Source organism: Brassica rapa, chromosome A03, assembly GCF_000309985.2.
Source record: "Brassica rapa cultivar Chiifu-401-42 chromosome A03, CAAS_Brap_v3.01, whole genome shotgun sequence".
NCBI lineage: Eukaryota > Viridiplantae > Streptophyta > Magnoliopsida > Brassicales > Brassicaceae > Brassica > Brassica rapa.
This window is the reverse complement of record NC_024797.2, coordinates 21,043,405-21,063,106: the sequence shown is the minus strand read 5'-3', so window position 1 is coordinate 21,063,106 and position 19,702 is coordinate 21,043,405. Positions and strand designations below refer to the sequence as shown.

At 42.0% G+C, this 19,702-nt stretch overlaps 3 protein-coding genes across 4 annotated transcripts; 2 read left to right on the top strand and 1 right to left on the bottom strand.

Moving 5' to 3' along the window:
• The first annotated feature begins 1,201 nt into the window (after window positions 1-1,201).
• Window positions 1,202-6,253, top strand: LOC103860328 (nuclear pore complex protein NUP133). Of its 2 annotated transcripts, none has more exons than XM_009137915.3 (8): window positions 1,202-1,515; window positions 1,592-1,692; window positions 1,803-3,545; window positions 3,761-4,482; window positions 4,564-4,716; window positions 4,911-5,247; window positions 5,324-5,391; window positions 5,470-6,253. In XM_009137915.3, the coding sequence occupies exons 1-8, from the start codon at window positions 1,325-1,327 to the stop codon at window positions 5,998-6,000; spliced, it is 3,846 nt and encodes a 1,281-aa protein (XP_009136163.1). In that variant the 5' UTR covers window positions 1,202-1,324; the 3' UTR covers window positions 6,001-6,253. The 2 variants fall into 2 exon arrangements, with proteins under 2 accessions (XP_009136163.1, XP_009136162.1); XM_009137914.3 differs by having other exon boundaries at window positions 1,203-1,515; window positions 1,785-3,545.
• A 500-nt stretch (window positions 6,254-6,753) lies between these two features.
• LOC103860327 (chlorophyll a-b binding protein 2.1, chloroplastic) lies at window positions 6,754-7,864 on the top strand. Its single transcript, XM_009137913.3, has 2 exons — window positions 6,754-7,001; window positions 7,088-7,864. Exons 1-2 carry the CDS (start codon window positions 6,856-6,858, stop codon window positions 7,737-7,739), a joined length of 798 nt encoding a protein of 265 aa, XP_009136161.1. The 5' UTR covers window positions 6,754-6,855; the 3' UTR covers window positions 7,740-7,864.
• Window positions 7,865-8,516: 652 nt separating this feature from the next.
• LOC103860326 lies at window positions 8,517-10,254 on the bottom strand. Its single transcript, XM_033289126.1, has 2 exons — window positions 10,168-10,254; window positions 8,517-10,074 (listed from the first exon to the last, which is right to left on the bottom strand). Exon 2 carries the CDS (start codon window positions 9,891-9,893, stop codon window positions 9,621-9,623), a length of 273 nt encoding a protein of 90 aa, XP_033145017.1. The 5' UTR covers window positions 9,894-10,074; window positions 10,168-10,254; the 3' UTR covers window positions 8,517-9,620.
• Window positions 10,255-19,702: the final 9,448 nt, after the last annotated feature.

Genomic DNA, 19,702 nt, shown 5'->3' with positions numbered 1-19,702 from the left:
AAATCCTCCTTAGACGGTTCCAATTAGAGATGGCAATTGGGTCTTCTCGTCCCGTCCCGTCCCGCCCCGCCGCGGTCTTCAGTTCAAACGGGTCTCAGCGGGACAGGCCCGCGCGGGATTCGGTCTTGTCGAGGGCTGACCAATCCCGCCCCGCATAGTACTTGGGCTTTGCGGGTCGGCCCGCGGAACGTCGGTTCATCATACCTGCATAAACAAAACAACATGATCAGACATAACTCACTTGCGTCTGGACACATAAACTCTTGTTCGGTTATCAAAACTAGTTTTTTTCATTAGCTCTAAACATTAAAACATGCACGATTGGTTGTCCAGCTATAGGAAACAAAAGGCTTTGGAATATTCTGTTTTTGGAATATTCAGGGACAAGATTTAGAAACACATAATCAAAAAACATAGCAACGTCTTGCTTGTTTCTTAACAAATCAGATGCCGCAAACGTATGTAAATTTCTTGTTTGTTATATAGACGCTTGACACGTGCTGAATCATTCACAAATTTAACTAAAAGTCTAACAAATCAAATCCTATGAGACTAAACTATCAAGCAACCATTCAGACTCAGATCAGTATACTTAATTCATACAAACCTGATTTATCATAACATCTCAAGTCTAACCTGATTTATCATAACAGCTCAAGTCCTAACAACAATCAGTATTCAGTACGTAAGCAACCATTCACAATAAATGCAAACCTAAAGTCTATCAGCTCTTATCACCAGCTCCAGATTTAATTATCATTCACGTAAGACATATTCTCCTCTATAGCAGAGATGTATTGTCTTCCCCTCTCCAGTCTCTAAGAGGAAGAAGAGAAGCCGTAAGAGATCAAAGAAGAGAAGCCATAAGAGACATGCTTTCTAATCGCCACTTCTTTCAGGTTATTTTGTCGGTGAGAGTTTGAAGACTGAAAGTGACGATGTCTTTGCGGACTTCCGCGCGTTCTGCGGTACAAACCGAGCCCATTCCGCTTCTGGCCTAATCCCGCATAAGCTCAACCTGCTAGGCCCGCTAAAAATTTGGGCATGAGTCTTTGTAACCAATTCCGCCCCGCAGCAAGTTCAAACAGGCCGGGCCCGCGGGCAGGTTCATGTTTTGCCATCTCTAGTTCCAATAGAAACATATTGACTAAACCATACCAAAACCATACCCGAACCGATCATGACAATTACAGTGCATACCCGAACCGATCATGACAATTACAGTGTCGCCGAGTCTTTAACGCAATTCAAAACAATTCTCGCACTCGCCTTCTTCACATAAAACCCTAAACCCCCCTTTCTCGCTCTCTGCAAATCATCGAACATGTTCTCTCCACTGACGAAGAGACCTAAGCAAAGCTCTCGCACTCCGCTCCACCGAGCCGCTCCGCCGGATTCTCCACTAACTCCGGCACCTCACAATCGCGAATCGGCTAACCGTGACCATTTCATCTCAGATCGTCCCGCCACCGGAACTCCTGCGCCCTGGGCTCCTCGTTTGTCTGTTCTCGCTAGGTATTCCGATCCCTTGCTTAACATTTCCCCAGATCTCGTATTGATAATCCCTCTTCGTCGTTGTTGTTGTGCGTAGAGTTTCTCCTGTGAATGATGCAAACCAATTAAAGCCTGTGTTCGTTGGAGAGTTTCCCCAATTGGTTAGAGATGAACAAACGAGGAATAATACTCATCCTGGTTAGTACTAGTACTACTCTTTTGCATTTTAATCGAAACAAGGGAGAGTATGTGTTCTTAGCTTTTGACTTATTCTTCTTCTTATTCTCCAGGTGATGTTTGTGTATCAGGTGGAATGGATAGAGAAACCTGCCTTTCTTGGTTTATCACTGGGAGTAAACTTTTTGTTTGGAGTCACTTGACAGCCTCACCATCAAGAAAATGCGTTGCTCTTGAACTTCCTTTGGCCAATCAAGAGTCTGTTAGTAGTGATGGTAAAAGCTGGTTGGTTAGTGTTGTTTCTTGGGATATTTCTCCTGGTGCAGCTGCTCGATCTCGTAGTCCTATTGGTATTGTGATGGTTAACAGAAAAACTCGAGGTGTTGTGTTCTGGTCGGACATTTTTTCTAGTCAGGAAGCTTCTCCTGTTACTAGTCTTGGATCTTTTGACGATACTGGTGTGTATAGTTCTCCTAAGGTTAGGAAAAGCTCGCGACAAAGCAATGGGATAAGAGGCAATAGATCAGGATATAGTGATCTTAATGCTTTGATTACTGCCTCGGTTGATGCAACGGAGCGCATTTGTGTTGCTGTCGCGTGCAGTTCCAGCGGCGAGCTGTGGCAGTTTACTTGTAGCCCTACAGGCATTAAAAGTAATCAAATACACTTGGACGTCAGCTCTTCCTCCGTGAGTGAAGGTTACCCGAGGTCTCTGGTCTGGCGGTTTTCGCAAGGATCGCCTAGAGAGTCTTGCTGTCAATTTTTCATGTTAACGGACTGTGACATACATTGTTTTGCAGTTGAGCCTGATCTAACTGTTTCGGAAGTCTGGCGTCATGAGATTGTTGGCAGTGATGGCGATTCTGGTATCAAGAAAGATATAGCAAGTCAAAAGCAGATTTGGCCTCTGGATTTGCAGGTGGATGATCAGGGTAAAGTGATTACTGTTCTTGTTGCTACTATCTGCATGGACCGAGCCAACAGTTCAAGCTATACGCAGTATTCGCTTTTAACCTTGCAACAAAAGTCTGAGACGAGATTGGCAGATGGCAGAGAGGAGAGGGTTCTTGAGAAACAGGCTCCTGTCCAAGTCATTATTCCGAAAGCAAGAGTGGAGGATAAAGACTTCTTGCTCTCTATGAAACTCAGAGTTGGTGGTAGACCTAAAGGGTCAGCTATGATTCTTTCAGGTGATGGAACAGCTACAGTCTGCTACTGTCATGGTAACTCCACCCGGCTGTATAAGTTTGATTTACCTTATGATGCTGGCAAGGTCTTGGATGCTTCCGTTCTCTCCTCAACTGACGAACATGAATGTGGTGCATGGACTGTGCTAACTGAGAAAGCTGGAGTGTGGGCTATACCGGAGAAAGCTGTCGTACTTGGTGGAGTTCAACCTCCAGAGAGAAGTTTGTCTCGCAAAGAGAGCTCAAATGAGAGATCACGAGATGAGACAAGGAGCTTATATAATATTGATAGAACTGCTAGATTGGATGATTCGGATTTACAAAATAGTGAAGACAAAGTTAATGCTAAAATGGGAGTTTTTCGTCAAACAGCCCGTGATGAAGAGTCGGAAGCTTTGCTTGGTCAGCTCTTTGAGGATTTTCTGTTATCTGGGAGAGCTGATGGTTCCTTGGGGAAGCTTAGTCAATCAGGTGCATTTGATAGAGATGGAGAGACCAATGTTTTTGCTCGCAAAAGCAAATCTATAGTTGACACATTAGCTAAGCATTGGACAACAACTAGAGGGGCTGAGATTGTAGCTATGACTGTTGTATCTACACAATTGCTGGAGAAACAACAGAAACATGAGAAATTTCTACACTTTCTTGCCGTTTCCAAATGCCATGAGGAGTTGTGTTCTAAACAGAGTACCTACTTTGATCTCTGACTGTTTTTTTTTTAAACTACTGTAGCATGATTCTGTTTCATCTATTTTAGTTTAATGCTCGAATATATATCTCTACGTTAGAAGTAATTTGTTCCCCAGTATCAGATGGGTTGTTCATGTTTAATGCATACTCCGGAGGTGTTAGAATATTCTGGCTGGCATGACTGCTGTGCTAATGCATCTCTTTTATGACAGGGCATTCTTTGCAAATAATTTTGGAAAATGGTGAAAAACTTGCTGCAATGATTCAACTCCGGGAACTGCAAAACTTGATTAACCAGAGCCGCTCAGGCAGATTTGGCTCGCCGCATGCTGTCTCAGAGGACCAGGTTTCATGTGCCCTTTGGGATCTTATTCAGTTTGTAGGGGAGAGAGCCCGGAGAAATACAGTTCTGTTGATGGACAGAGATAATGCTGAAGTTTTCTACAGCAAGGTATCTGAAATTGAGGAAGTATTCTATTGCCTGAACAGGCAGCTAGAATGCATAATCAGAGCTGAACAACCACTGGGAGTTCAAGTGCAGAGAGCCTGCGAACTCTCAAACGCATGTGTTACAATTCTTCGGGCTGCCTTGGATTACAAAAATGAGCATCAGATGTGGTATCCGCCACTTGAAGGTTTAATACCTTGGCACTCTCAGCCTGTCGTGTGTAATGGGCTGTGGTGCATTGCTTCCTTTATGCGTCATCTGTTAACTGAGGGATCTAGGATTGATATCTCTGCTAAATCCGAGATATACATGCATCTCGAAGTGCTTACTGAAGTTTTGCTAGAGGCTTGTGCTGGTTCTGCCACTGCTAAATTGGAGCGAGAAGAAGAAGACAAAGCTTTGCTTGATGAGTACTGGACACGACGGGATACCATTTTCGACTGTCTTTATGAACAGGCCAAAGAGTTAATGGAAGCAGATTTCCAGGTTAGCATTGTTCTTCTCATGCACTGCACTGCATATTATTTTTTCAGTTAATTACATTATGAACTGGTTTTGTATCTGTAGAACGTCAATGAAAGAGCTGAAATGACAGATGAAGACATCTTCAAAAGCCGTTGTTCAGATTTGCTTTCTATTGCAAAGCGACATGCAGGCTATAAAATTATGTGGAGGATATGCTATGATCTCAATGATACTGGTCTGCTCAGAAACTTAATGGTATGATTGAACTCAGGCTTCTTTTTTCATGTTCCTCGAGTTTCACTAGTTGTTGTACTGTGTTGTTTCTTGTTGCATCATTCGGACATCTTTGACTTTACTTTTGTTTAGTTAATCATCTATTTCTTTATCTTAGTTGTCTTGCTTCGTTTCCGTGTTCCTGCCTAGTTAATACCCTTGATTTTCCTGTGCAGCACGAAGGTGTGGGACCACAAGGAGGCTTCAGTTACTTCGTGTTTCAGCAACTTTATGATATGAAACAGTTCTCTAAGCTTCTAAGGCTTGGGGAAGAATTCCAAGACGAGCTATTGATATTTCTGAAACGCCACTCTGATCTGCTGTGGCTTCATCAAGTGTTTCTTCATCAATTCTCATCTGCCTCTGAAACTCTTCACTCACTGGCTCTAGCACAAGATGAAGAGTCTATGACAGCTACTAATGAAAGAACGGTGTCAGAATCTGAAGATGTACAACCAACATTTGCAGACCGCAAGCGGTTCCTGAACCTTTCAAAGATAGCCTATGTGGCAGGTATAATAGTTTATTTTCCTTGGTGTTATTAACATACTTTTGTTCTTACTTTTTTATGATGAATATCACGTTTCAGATAAGGATGCTGATTCAAAATCGATTGTGAAGCGCATTGAAGCTGACCTCAAATTACTGAAGCTGCAGGTTAAGAGATCTTTTCAGATACTTATAATTAGCTGTGGTATTTTCTCTATTAACTAGTTAAGCCGTACATTTATGCAGGAAGAATTAACAAAAGCTCTTCCAAGCGATGAACAAACCAGAAACCGACTGTTCCGACCAGAGGAGCTCATTGAAATTTGTTTAAGCATCCAGGGCCGATGGACAGCTATAAAGGCTTTCGAGGTGTTTGCATGGACGAGCTGTTCATTCCGTGAGAAGCACAGGAGTCTCTTGGAAGAATGCTGGAGAAACGCTGCGGATCAAGAAGACTGGGACAGGCTTCATCAAGCCTCTGCTAACGAAGGCTGGAGCGACAAGGAAACATTACAGAATCTAAAGAACACAGCGCTTTTCCAGGCTTCGAAGAGGTGTTACGGACCAAACCGAGTCAACGCGTTTGATGGGGACTTTGCACAAGTCCTTCCCCTGAGACGAGAGAACCCTGAGGATAAAACTTCTTCTGTAGAGGACTTGTTGATGAGCCACAAAGATTTCGCCGAGGCGGGTAAACTAATGCTAACTGCAATCATGCTGGGTTGTGTAGAAGAAGAAGGTATCGAAGCAGAAGATCTTTCATCTCCGATGGCGTAATTGAATTGTCTTTTTTTTTCACGGAAAAATGACGGTGTAATTGATGTTGAAGGGATGCCATTGATTTAGGATGATTTGCGTTGCACCTCTGATGGTTCTGTATTTCTGTTTTATGAGTTCATATTGGAATTTGGACTCTCAGGTTTTGTAACAATGTTTTTCTTTTAAACGCCAAGTACGTTAAAATCAGTCCAACCACAGAAGAGAAACCATGTTCGGTCTATAGATTATCTATAAACCAATTCGAACCAAACCAAAAGATATCCTTGAACTGTTTCAGTTTTTCAAAACCAAATGATTCTATTGTGTGAATTTGTTTTTCACTTAACAAGTTTTCTTTACATTTAAACTCATATTTCCACCTTTGCATTATAATTGTATAAAGTATCTATAATTATTTTAAGTATATTTTTAAATTGGAAGTAAATACAAGGATGCAAAAGTTAGTCCATAGTGATCATGTCGTTTTTCACTACTATGCATATAATTTGGGACTTACACTCTGGAATTATAAACCAGTCAAGTTCTAATTATGATACAGAATAAGATAAAGGTAAAATAAATGAAATCCAAAATATCAAGAAAGAACAGCCAAAAAAATCAATCCAATAAAATCTGTGAAACAATATCTTCTCACTGAGCCAGAAGATCTTCCACTGCCAGGTGGTATCACCAGAACCTCTACATTCTCCTCCAAGGACCAAGCGAATCTAAATCCAACTCTTTTTAACCAATCAGATGTCGCTGACGTGTACATCTGATCATCCCTTCTCTGTTATAAAACCCATTTGGTTTCACTCCTTTCTCAACTCACACTCAACTCTTCAATCCTTCTAGCTAAGACTTGGATAAGAAATGGCCACGTCAGCAATCCAGCAATCCTCCTTCGCTGGCCAAACGGCCCTCAAGCCCTCCAACGATCTCCTCCGCAAGGTCGGTGTCTCCGGCGGCGGCCGCGTGACCATGCGCCGCACCGTCAAGTCCACTCCTCAAAGCATCTGGTACCAACTCTAATCTCCTCTACTTTAATTAACTTAATTAATCATTAACTCTGTCTGAACAACTAACAATATGATTATTGTAACAGGTACGGACCAGACCGTCCCAAGTACTTGGGACCGTTCTCCGAGAACACACCATCCTACCTAACCGGAGAATACCCCGGAGACTACGGCTGGGACACCGCCGGGCTCTCCGCTGACCCGGAGACATTCGCTAAGAACCGTGAGCTCGAAGTAATCCACAGCAGATGGGCAATGCTGGGAGCTCTAGGCTGCACATTCCCCGAGATTCTCTCCAAGAACGGAGTCAAATTCGGAGAAGCCGTGTGGTTCAAGGCAGGATCCCAGATCTTCTCAGAAGGAGGCCTCGATTACCTCGGAAACCCTAACTTGATCCACGCGCAAAGCATCTTAGCCATATGGGCTTGTCAAGTTGTGCTCATGGGCCTCATCGAAGGGTACAGAATCGGAGGTGGTCCTCTCGGTGAAGGTCTTGACCCGCTTTACCCTGGAGGTGCGTTCGACCCGTTGAATCTGGCAGAGGACCCAGAGGCCTTCGCTGAGTTGAAGGTGAAGGAGCTCAAGAACGGGCGTCTTGCCATGTTCTCGATGTTTGGATTCTTTGTTCAAGCCATTGTTACTGGTAAAGGCCCCATCGAGAACTTGTTTGATCATTTGGCGGATCCTGTGGCTAACAACGCCTGGTCTTACGCTACCAACTTTGTCCCCGGAAAGTAATTAATTATCGTATGGATTTGCTTCACCGTTTTATCTACTTTGTAAAACCCATTAATGTATTGTTCGTGTTTATGTACTTAGTGACTGGCTCTTTTCATTGAATGGATATTTGGCATATGAATGAATAAAAAACAAGACTCAAATCTTATTGCACAACTAACCAACGCAGGTCCGTAATTATATCCAGCCAATGCACATTGCTTGTCGCCAACTTAACATCTTAGACTTTCATATAGTAGGCAGTAGGCAGTTCCATCTTTGTGGTACTCAAGTCCTTTCAGTTGTGGCAGCTTAATGGATTGATGCATCACATATCCATTCATTGTTCGGTTTCCTCTGTTATGGAGTTTGTTCCTCTCCCAATTTCATCATCTACTTTATGTGGTTTTGTTGCAGGGAGTGTAATGTTGTAGTTTAGAGATACTTCTAACACTGAAGTTCTAATCAAAAACTTTATAGTCATGTTAAAGATTGTTAATTGTGCATTTGTTGCTGCTTCAATCTTGGGAATTATATCACTGATTGTGGTCTCTAATTTCTAAGGCGTCGTCTCACTTTACAACTCGATGGTCGTTGAGATTAGAGGACTTCTCGACGTCATTAGTTGTTTAAGCGTTTTGTATGTCATTATCCTTCTATGTTGTATTTGCTTCTTTGTATTAAATGTTTGTTTAGCCTATGTGGCTTTGTTTTCATGTTTCATGAACACTTTCTCCATTCGTGGAGAGTAAGAATCTATAAAATTTCAGTTTGACCACAAAAAAAAAAGACTTTCATATAGTCAATCCGCACATGGTCTTGAATGAAGCCCGACAGAACAAAATTCAGTTTTGTACTGAAACACGTTTCCAACTTCGATTTTTGAGGGACCGATCCACTTCTCTTTTTTTTTCTGTACACTTGCTTCCCCCCCATTCTCTTTAAGACATACAACGCTTCGTATAGATCCCTTCCGACCTTTCTCGTCACGTTTGAAATCTTGATGCTTAATGTACATATTATATATGGGGAATATATATCGACCAATCCTCTACTTGGACACTACAGTTTAGGCATTCAAGTTTACATGGAGTTATTGAAATTGATGGCTTCATTACTAAATAAAATTTCATAAGAAATTAGATATTAGTGATGACTACTTTTTGAAGCTCGTTTGATTATATTCAAGTCAATTGCTGGTCCACCGGATATGCAGAGAAAATGCTCGTTATATTTATATATAGAAGGGGAAGGCAGTCAACTACTTAAGAAACCCAAGAACAATGCACAAACGGTATGTGATTTTGTAGGCTCGAATACAAGGTTGAAAGCATATGTATTAGAACTTCTGTTAGCAACTTGAATGAACGGAAACTCTTTGCTTGGGAGAAACATCGCCATTTACAATATATATATATATGAACTCTTTAGAATAAAAAAGGCAGATAGTCATGCACACAGTACTCGGAAATAGCCGTCCCATGTAGTTCACATGGATTCAGAGACCAGCACTCCGAGAAGCAATGGCGCACTGCAGAGCACAGGGAATCCTACAGCTTCACTGCCAAATGGACTCGCAGCAGCTTGTTAAAGCGCTGATTTCAAAATCCCCAACCCCGGAGATCTATGGAGTTGTCTCAGACATCCTGCTCCTCGCTTCATCTTTTCTATCTATTTCCTATGAATGGTTCCCTAGATCAAAAAACAAAGTTGCTGATGCCTTGGCAAAACAGGCTTTGTATAATGTATGTCTTGTATTCCCTAATCTGGACAATGGGGTCTGATTTCTTTTAATGAAAGTTTGTGTTTCAAAAAAAAAAAAACAATGACACGCAATAACCTATACATCAACTGTCGAAGGGTCATATCTCGAGGTATGAATGAAAACCCTCTAAACAACAATCAAACTCTTATCTCATGAACAATGATCGATCTCTTCCTTGAGACTCTACAAGATTTACATACAGAAACTTTGAACTCTCCTTCATATTCTTTCTCCCAATCCATGTTTTGAATATCTCTTATCTTCACCGCATCAGAATCTCTGAAGCCAAGATTATCAGTTGAAACTGAATCTTCAGTTACTGATTCAACATAAGCAGCGATGTTGGTTTCCACTATAGTCTCTGGACTCATTGCATCTTGCGGCATCTTCTTGACGAAAATCTTTATCATCTCCGAACTAACGAGGTTCCCTGGACGCAAGTTTACACTGTCTCTGTCAAACTGAAGCCCAAATCTCTCCAAGAACAAGCTCCTTATGAATTTAAGCTCCCTCAGCTCCCTGATTCTTGATGCGGCAAATAAAAGTCCAGCGATTGCTTCTTTACTTTCTTCCGGTAAGAGATGAACATCGCTGAAAGAAACACAAGGAATTAATTAGGGTTTATGAAACACTATAGATATTTTATTTTACGTGTCTCGCAAGTTCTCAAGAATATCAGCTTACCTTTGATGTTTTAAATCAGAAAAATTCTGCAAGATGAATGAGCAGAAGTATTGGACCTGAGCGTAGGCCGCTAACCTTGTCTTGTCTTCACAGATATGCTTCCTCTGGGATTTCAATTCACAAACCCGAATAAAATTAGTGAAACATTGATCAATATATTTAATTTGGATCAATTACGCAAGAATCTACAGAGAAAATATCAGTTACCTTAGAGATTGTTTCTTGAACGCGATTGCTGAGAAGTAGCTGATTAATATCTGACTGTGCGTGTCTAACCATGCACTCTTTTCGCCTTTGATGTGCGTCGATAGAACACAACAGAGTCTGGATAAGGAGTTTGCTGCAAGTGAGACAAGATTTATTTAGTTCTTTGAACAATCAATTAAAAAATTTATTGTGCAAGGGAACGAAACCAATATTCTTACCACTTGGAAGCTTTTCGCCATCTTGAGGAACAAATCATATCATCAAACACGTTATCTAAGCAGCCAAATTTTTTATAGTTTACGTGTGTGTTATCTGAAAATATGTAACATTTATGAGGTTATAACAAATATATATATATATATGCGAAGTATCTAATTTGTTTTTTTCAAAAAAAAAAGTATCTCAGATTTCTTTTTTTTTTTCTCGTATAGGAAAGTTTTAAAAGGTTTCCTTTTTTTCTTTTCCTTTTTCCTTTTTGGTATCAGTTTTAAAAGGTTTCCATTGTGGGTTTTCGAAGTTAACAACACTTTTTTTTTTGTTCAACCGAAGCTAACAACACTTAATATTATTGTTGAGCTTTCTTTTTATGTTTTTATTTGTTTATTTTCCTGTAGAGTTATAATAAGTAAATAAAGGAAACCATATAAAATTTGAAAGCTGTAGACGTGAAATCCAAACGAATCCAAACTATATCGTATCCGAAAATCTATATTATTAAAACTGAAGTATTTTTTTGGTACTGTTTAAAAATATGAATAATACTATAAATGAGAATTGTTTAGAAACATAGATACCAGTATAAATGAAAACTATTTGGAAACATCAATAGCAATATAAAAAAAAATATAGTCACTCAGTTTAACAATTTTATTAATTATATTACCTTAACAATACATCACATCATTAGTTATATTACCATAATAATAATGCAGATTTTATTTATTAGTTAATGAACATTAATTTTGTTCAAATTATAAAATCAAAAATGTAAAATAACTGAATTTTGCATATGGTTAAATTTTCGGTTTAGTTTGTTTTATTTTATTTTATTTTAATTTCAGTCGGTGGAAAATTACGTACCAAAAACATAATTCAAAGACATGTTTTGTGAATAAAATAATAAAAATGTATTACATTGATTTTCACTTATTTTTCACTCTATATAATTATTTTACTAAATAATTTTTTTCTATTTCACTTAATTTAGCCAAACACATAGAAATAATTTTTTTATTAGTTTATAAAATCAATCAGACATGAACATTGGCTATACATTTAGGTACATGTTGTTCTTTTCGGGTATTATTTTTTTTAAGAAAAATTTAGGTCTCGTTTGAATATTATAAATTTATGTGTGGGTTTTAAGTTGGGTCATTCTGGGTCTGGATGAGTTCAGTTTTGATGTATAGGAACCTAAAAATATGTAAATAACAAATGTATTTGAAACGGATTCGGATATGTGTACCAAAAATAACCATATTATTCGATTTAGTCCAGGTATTTTGAATACAATTAGTTATATTACAACTTATTTAAAATATATAATACTAATAATGAAAAACAAATATCAATGTATAAAAATTTAAGAACCAATATCCGCGTAGGTGCGCGGATCAATCTCTAGTTCTAGGTTAAAGTTGAAATCGAAACTATATAAAATATGAAAATTGCAAACTTAAGCTGAAATCTAAACTATATTTGAAAACTGTAGTGATTGTGTGAGTTGAAACTTGCACAATGATACACTAAAAATGAATCCTTGCTACTGTCAAGTTAACAGTGGTAATTGTAATATTTGAGATTCAATCCAGATGACCAGTTTACTCTTTACTCTTATGAGTTCAATGTCAAGCTGAGAAACAAGTGGGTTTTGAGAATTAATTGCGACAAAAGTAACAAGAATGCCTAGGTAATTTGAATTCAATTTAAATGAAGCTGGCTTAGGGTCAATAATCGGATGTTACTTGCAGAACTGAACAACTATTCAAGTGCGATGAAATGCGATCTAGAACTCAGATCACTCAGCTGGAACAACTCACTATCGTGATCTTGATCCCTATGCGAGTCGGTCTTGAATCCTAAGCTCTCGCTTGGAACAAGACGCGAAAGCAAGCTTTAGATGCGAGATCTGATTAGTTCACTTAATACCCTAATATCTACTCTCGCTGATTAGGGATACTAAGCTCATTCAATATAGGTCGACTTATCTCCTAACGGTTAGCTAGAGGATTAAATCATAGATCCGACATTAAGTGATCAGTTCAATGCAGGCAGTAAGATCAATATGAATGAAGATAGTTGAGATCACTTATTTGTGTTCAGTTCATGCGGCTAACACCCTACAACCCTAAGCAAGCTTTGCCTACTACTCAATCATTAAGCAGGATGACACAGACAAGATTCCTGAATAATACTGCATATAAAATAAGTAAAAAGACAAAGGGTTCAGGGAAATCTTCTCGTGAGAATGAGAGATGGAGCCTTCTCCCTTACAAGTTGCGTAAAAATCCAAAAGAGTAATCTAGGTTTCTTGTAAAACTCGTGTGTCCTCTAAGAAAACGATAGCCTCCCCCTTTTATAGAGAGGCGCTGGTGATAGGAGAATAAGAGAAAGAGAAAGTCGAAACTAGGGCAAACTCCAGAATAGGAAGTTTCCTTAATGAACGGGAGCAGTCTAATGCTTGATCTCTTCGGGAGCAACCCTTGGGTTGTTCTAAATGACTGTTCCACGTTGAATCCTTCGAAACAGCATCAGACTTCCTGAAACTCTCTCCTTTACTCTTTCACCTGTTCCCAACCTAGAATGATGTAAATTAAACACGAATTAGGACTGAAAATGAGCTCAAAGTGCACATGTATTGGTATTAAAAACACCACATATCAATTCCCCCAGACTTAGATCCTTGTTTGTCCTCGAACAAGACCAAGCCTCAAGAGCAGGGAGAAAGGTTTGAAGGAGCGGGAACTCGCTTTGTCTGAATAACCATGCTCTTACCACACATCTCTGAACCATACAAGCTGTAGAATCAGATCGCACACCCTTACCAGAACACCCCACGATTGCTGTTCGAAGATCAGCTCCGTACTCTGTATCTCATACCTGAAAAGGTTGCACTATCGAGACAAAACTCCTTTAAGAATCATTTAAGAACAGCGTGAGCTTCTCATTACAAGCACTATTCAGGGTAGACGGGTTGATAAGGAATAGGCTGTTTTACGGTGGAGCTGAGAGTGTTTAGGGGTTACCGTGTTTGAGTGCATGCAGGATATCGCGCAAAATAGCAAGAGAGGACGGATCTGTTGAAGCCCACAACCCTTACTCATCTCTGCCTCACGGATTAGATTGTTCTACAATGTGGATCAATCGTGCCACTGTTCTCCAGCTCTTGACTTCTTTTTATTCCTCCAAAATCTGTGCCCACTTCTTGCTCACCCTTTTCCAGCAGCATGCATCTCGAATCTACCCTCTCCATCATAAATAAATTAAAGCATTCGGTTTTTTTTTTTTTTTTTTTTTTTTAAGTGGAGATGGAGGGAGGTATCGGGACGAATGTTTTGCAGCCGCTGGGGGTCTATCCTCTGTTTCTCACGGGGTGCCATTGTTCCATGCGCCTTCGACTGTTCCTTTCTTTAAGGATTGATCTTGTCGACTGTTATTAATCTGCTTGTTCTTCTCTCTGAGTGTCAGGCGTCAACGAGTAAGGGGCTGTGTCAATCCTATCCTCTCCGGCCCTTTTGCACATATCTGCACATATGACATTGAAAAACAGAGTGCATGAGGGTGAAAATAAAAGTTTAGGTAGAAGGTTGGAACTAGCTAAAAATGAGCTAGCCGCTCAGGATCAGCAAGATTGGTAAAAAGAGTAAGAAGCCCTGAGCGTTGGTCTCGTTTCCCTGATCTAGTGCCCATAACAAGAAGAATTTCAGTCAAGATTAGGTTCAAGTTGGGTGGAGTTGAGTCTACCCAGTGTAACCTGATCGGATGAGAGCTTCTGGAGAGTCAAATGAGATGAGTCAAAGGGTGTTCCAGGTCCAAGTATGGGCTCTTTCATCACTGCTAAGGTCACTGGATAAGAATGTTAGAGCACGAGGTGGTTAAAAGAATATATCACAAGGTCCTAATTCCCACAAGAGTTTTAACTGACTCGATCCTAAACTGACTCGATAAAACATCAAAATGACGCAAGGACTGACTCAAAAACAAAGAAACAAAGAAATAGAGTTTCAGCACCCAGTGCTTTCCCCAGACTTAATCGACACCATCCCTGGTGGAAATGAAGCTGAGGTCAGCCAAAAAGCAACACAGCATAAAACAAAATAAAAATAAAAAGTTCAGATGGATAGAACAATGGATAGAGGATAGTCCTTGCGGACTCAGTCGGACTCGCCGCTCTCGGCTGGGTCAAAGGATCGCCTGTTGCGCGAGCGATGAACCTCTTCTGAAAAAGGGCCAGTTCCCATGGGCTCCTTGCCTGGTCGGTGGGATCTTGGTGGTCGATCTGTCGTAGACTGGCGCTGGGCGCTCCCTCCAATGCATCCCCCAGTGACGAGGTGGAGTATTCTCCGCATGAGGCTGTTGTTCTTTCGCTGCGAGTCCACCATCCAGCGTCTGTAAGCTTGATCATCGGTCACATCGGCGAGCTCTCCTAGGTCGTACGATGGGTCGGCTTCAGGGGTGATGTCCTCAACATCATCCATGTCTTCGTCAGGGACCGCAGCACGTGGATCAGTGCAAAGGAGCTCGGGGGGAGGAAGAAACCGTATGTTCTCAAACACGCTGAACCTGGTGATCTTGGGGTGAGGCAGTTTGGTGAATAGCTGAGTTCCGGCTTTATCGTAAAAGCTGTAGGTCTCTTCATCTCGCATGATGTGGCACGCCATTAGGTACCTAATGTCGAGGTACTAGACCTCCTTGTTGACACTGTATTTGGTGAGATCAATGTCAAAATGCTTGAAAAGCGGTGTGAGCAGGCTGCCGCTCCTGTCTTTCTTCTTCGAGCCGTGCATAAGGCACTGTCGCCGCTCGCATATCATGGTGATGAAGTTGAATCTGGGATTCGTCTTAACCCTTTGAATGGGAATTTCGGAACCAGAGGCGCGAATTTCATCCTCAATACCAGTGTACAGGGTTTGCAGCTCCCCGTTGGTGACCTTCGATGTCAGATCCTTGGCGAACAGGAGGTTTGAGATGATCTTCGCGATGACACGAAGCGCGGGGTTCCGAATCTGCGACTGGTAGACCTTCCCTGCTGTGAAGTTTCCATTTGCAATGCAGTCCCAAAAGGCGTTAGAGGGAGAGAACTTTTTCGCCACCGCTACCCCCTTCGGTTCAGCGGCCATCTCATAGATTTCATTGAGCTTGTCGAGGGACAAGCGACAGTACTCTCCATCCGCCATGAAAGAGAACGAGCAGTTGGCGTAGGAGGGTGCGTCGGAATCCTCGTAGGTGATCGTGGCCGTGGCGAGCATCTGGCGAACAAGGTCTGGATAGAGCTCGTGCGTTGTGTAGCACAGAGGAGCAATCCCGATGGCGTGCAGCGTTTCGAATACATCCTCGTCGATCCCAAGATCAGCCAAAGTTTCTGTGTGGCAGAAACGAGTGGGTAGCATGTCAACTCGGAGGAGGGCGTTGTAACGAGCTGCTGTCCCCTTATCCCACCCCTCGCAATTGAAGTCCAGGAGCAATGGGCTGTCGAGATCAATCAGTTCACCCTCTTGCTCGCGGGGCCATGGGTAGGAGGCGGACGTTTGTTGCTGCACTTGCGGGGGTGGCGTGCTGCACGTGGCTCTCGTTCGCTTGGCGGATTGCTTAGTTCTTGCCATCTGTGGAAACTGGTAAAGTGATCTGCAAAAACAGAGAGAACTCGAGATTCCAAACGAATGAGAAGCAAAACCACTTAAAACGGTTGAGAATCAAAGATTTGGTGGTTTGTTTGGAGAGAATCGCAAGTGGGGGATCAGTGTACGGCGGACTGAAAGGGAAAGTGAAGGGTGAAGCCTTAAATAGGCAAAACCCTAACTGTTCCCGAAATTATTCCTTTTTTTTTTATTTTTTTTTTTTGTTCGGAACACTTACCTGGAACAGTCGATGGGTTGTTCTAACAGAAGAACAGTCCGTTGGTTGTTCTGAGTGAAGAGTCCGATTTTCTTTTTCTGCAAAATAAATTAGAAAAGGAAAAGAACAGACTATGTAGACAATGTATGTACTGACCAGTGGGTTGCCTCCCACCAAGCGCTTGTTTAAAGTCATTAGCTCGACTTGGACCAATTGATCAGGCAGATGGGGGCTCGCTTAGGGGAATTTCTTCTCCCTCTGTGATAGTGGAGTCAGCAAGGTAGTGCTTGACGCGCTGTCCATTCACTACAAACTCGTCCCCTTTTTGTCTAATAACACAACTGCTCCGTAGGGTCGAACTTCCTTAACAGTGAAAGGCCCGGACCATCTAGACTTCAACTTCCCTGGGAATAATCTCAGCCTCGAATTGAAAAGCAAGACCTTATCGTTTGGTTCGAATTGTCTGGCGATGATCCTCTTGTCATGGTAGGCCTTGGTTTTCTCTTTGTAGATTTTGGAGCTTTCATAGGCGAGGTGCCTTATCTCCTCCAGTTCATGAATCTGGATCATGCGTCTCTCGGTTGCTGGCTTGATGTCGAAATTCAGTAGCTTGACTGCCCATGCAGCCTTGTATTCAAGCTCGACGGGTAGGTGACATGCTTTACCATACACCAGGTGGTATGGAGTCGTTCCTAGCGGCGTCTTGTAGGCTGTTCTGTAGGCCCATAGCGCATCGTCCAGCTTAAGCGACCAGTCCTTTCGCGATGTGTTGACAGTTTTCTGCAGGATGCTTTTGATCTCCCTGTTTGACACCTCAACCTGTCCGCTCGTCTGTGGATGGTAAGCAGTTGCCACCTTGTGGTTCACTCCATTCTTTTTTAAAAGGCCCTGAAATGCCTTGTTGATGAAGTGTGTTCCACCATCGCTGATTACGACCCTAGGCACTCCGAACCTTGGGAATATGATTGAGCTGAACATCTTAGTCGCCACTTTTGCATCGTTCGTAGGGCTTGCCACTGCTTCTACCCACTTAGAGACGTAGTCAACGGCGACAAGGATGTACTCGTTCTTGAAGGACGCAGGGAATGGTCCCATGAAATCGACTCCCCAACAGTCGAATACCTCAACCTCTAGAATGTAATTCTGAGGCATCTCATTCCTCTTGCTGATGTTCCCAAGTCGCTGGCATGCATCGCACCTGGCTACGTAGGCTTGAGCATCCCTGAACATAGTCGGCCACCAGAACCCTGCTTGGAGGACTTTAGAAACCGTTTTGAATGCAGCGAAATGACCTGCGTAAGATGAACCATGGCAGTGGTGCAGAATTCCTGGAATATCTGCCTCTGGAACACACCTTCTGAACAAACCATCCTTGCCTTGTCTGTACAAGAACGGTTCATCCCAAACATAACGCCTTGCCTCTCTCAGGAATTTTCTTGTCGTTTCCTGTGAACTTAAGTGGTGGCTTTTCAGCAGCTAGAAAGTTAGCAATCTCAGCAAACCATGGGAGGTGAGGATATTGCTTTTGGATCAAGGCGACATGATGTTTCGAGATGTGAGAACAATCGGGCGCTTTCCTCGGAGGTTGTTCCGCGATGCTGGAACAGTCTGACATGGTTCTTAGAGATTGTTCCGCGTAACACAGACCAATCGCGTTGACGTGTTCAACTGGGTGTTCCTCATCAAGAGTTGTGTCGTCCTCAATCTTCATTCTGGACAGATGGTCAGCGACCCCATTCTCGACACCTCTCTTATCTTTTATCTCTAGATCAAATTCTTGGAGAAGAAGAATCCACCTTAACAACCTCGGTTTCGCATCTTTCTTTGTGAGCAGGTACTTAAGAGCAGCATGGTCTGTGTGCACAATCACTTTAGATCCCACTAGGTAGGACCTAAATTTTTCGAAAGCAAAAACAATAGCCAGAAGCTCTTTCTCAGTTGTAGCGTATCTGCACTGAGCTTCATCCATAGTTTTGCTAGCGTAATAGATCACATGAAGTTTCTTGTCCTTACGCTGCCCAAGTACTGCTCCAACTGCAAAATCACTTGCATCAGTCATGATTTCAAAGGGTAGGTCCCAGTCTGGTGGTTGCACAACAGGTGCACTGACTAGAGCTCCCTTGATGGTGTGGAAAGCAGCTAGACACTCACTGTCGAAATCGAACTTGATCTCCTTACAGAGCAGTCTGGTGAGTGGTCTTGCTATCCTTGAGAAATCCTGGATAAACCGTCGGTAAAACCCAGCGTGACCCAAGAAACTCCTGATGGCCTTCACGTTTGTTGGTGGTTGCAAACTCATCATCACTTCGATCTTTGCCTTATCCACCTCAATTCCTTTCTCGGAGATCTTGTGCCCTAGAACAATCCCGTCTGTGACCATGAAGTGGCATTTCTCCCAGTTGAGTACGAGGTGTTTCTCCTCACATCTTTTAAGAACCCTGCACAAGTTTGACAAACAGACATTAAAGGAGCTTCCATAGACGCTGAAATCGTCCATGAAAACTTCCATAATGTCTTCAATCAGGTCAGTAAAGATCGACATCATGCAGCGCTGGAATGTTGCTGGCGCATTGCACAAGCCGAATGGCATTCTCCTGTAAGCGTACGTTCCGTAGGGGCATGTGAACGTCGTTTTCTCCTGATCGTCTGGATGGATGGGAATCTGAAAGAAACCTGAATAACCATCTAAAAAGCAGTAATATGGGTGGTTAGCCAATCTTCAAGCATTTGATCAATAAAAGGGAGTGGGAAGTGATCCTTTCTAGTTGCTGCATTTAATTTCCTGAAATCTATGCACATGCGATGTCCTGTCACCGTCCTAGTAGGGATCAATTCATTCTTTTCATTTGTGATAACAGTGATCCCACCTTTCTTAGGTACAACATGAACAGGACTGACCCATTTACTATCAGAAATCGCATAGATCACACCTGCTTCAAGAAGTTTCATTATCTCTTTCTTAACGACATCTTTTAGATTCGGGTTTAACCTCCTCTGATGTTCGACAGAAGTCATTGATTCATCTTCCAAGTGGATTCTATGCATGCATAAATCAGGCGAAATACCAGGGATGTCAGCTAGCGAATATCCTAATGCCTTACGATATTTTCTAAGCTCGCATAAAAGCAATGCAGTTTCCACATTATTCAGCTCAGCATTCACAATGACAGGATATGTGGAATTCGGACCTAAGAAAGCGTACCTGAGCCCTTTGGGAAGGGGTTTTAGCTCAACTTTGGGAGCCTTGAGCTCGCTCCAGGGATCCTCTGGTTGG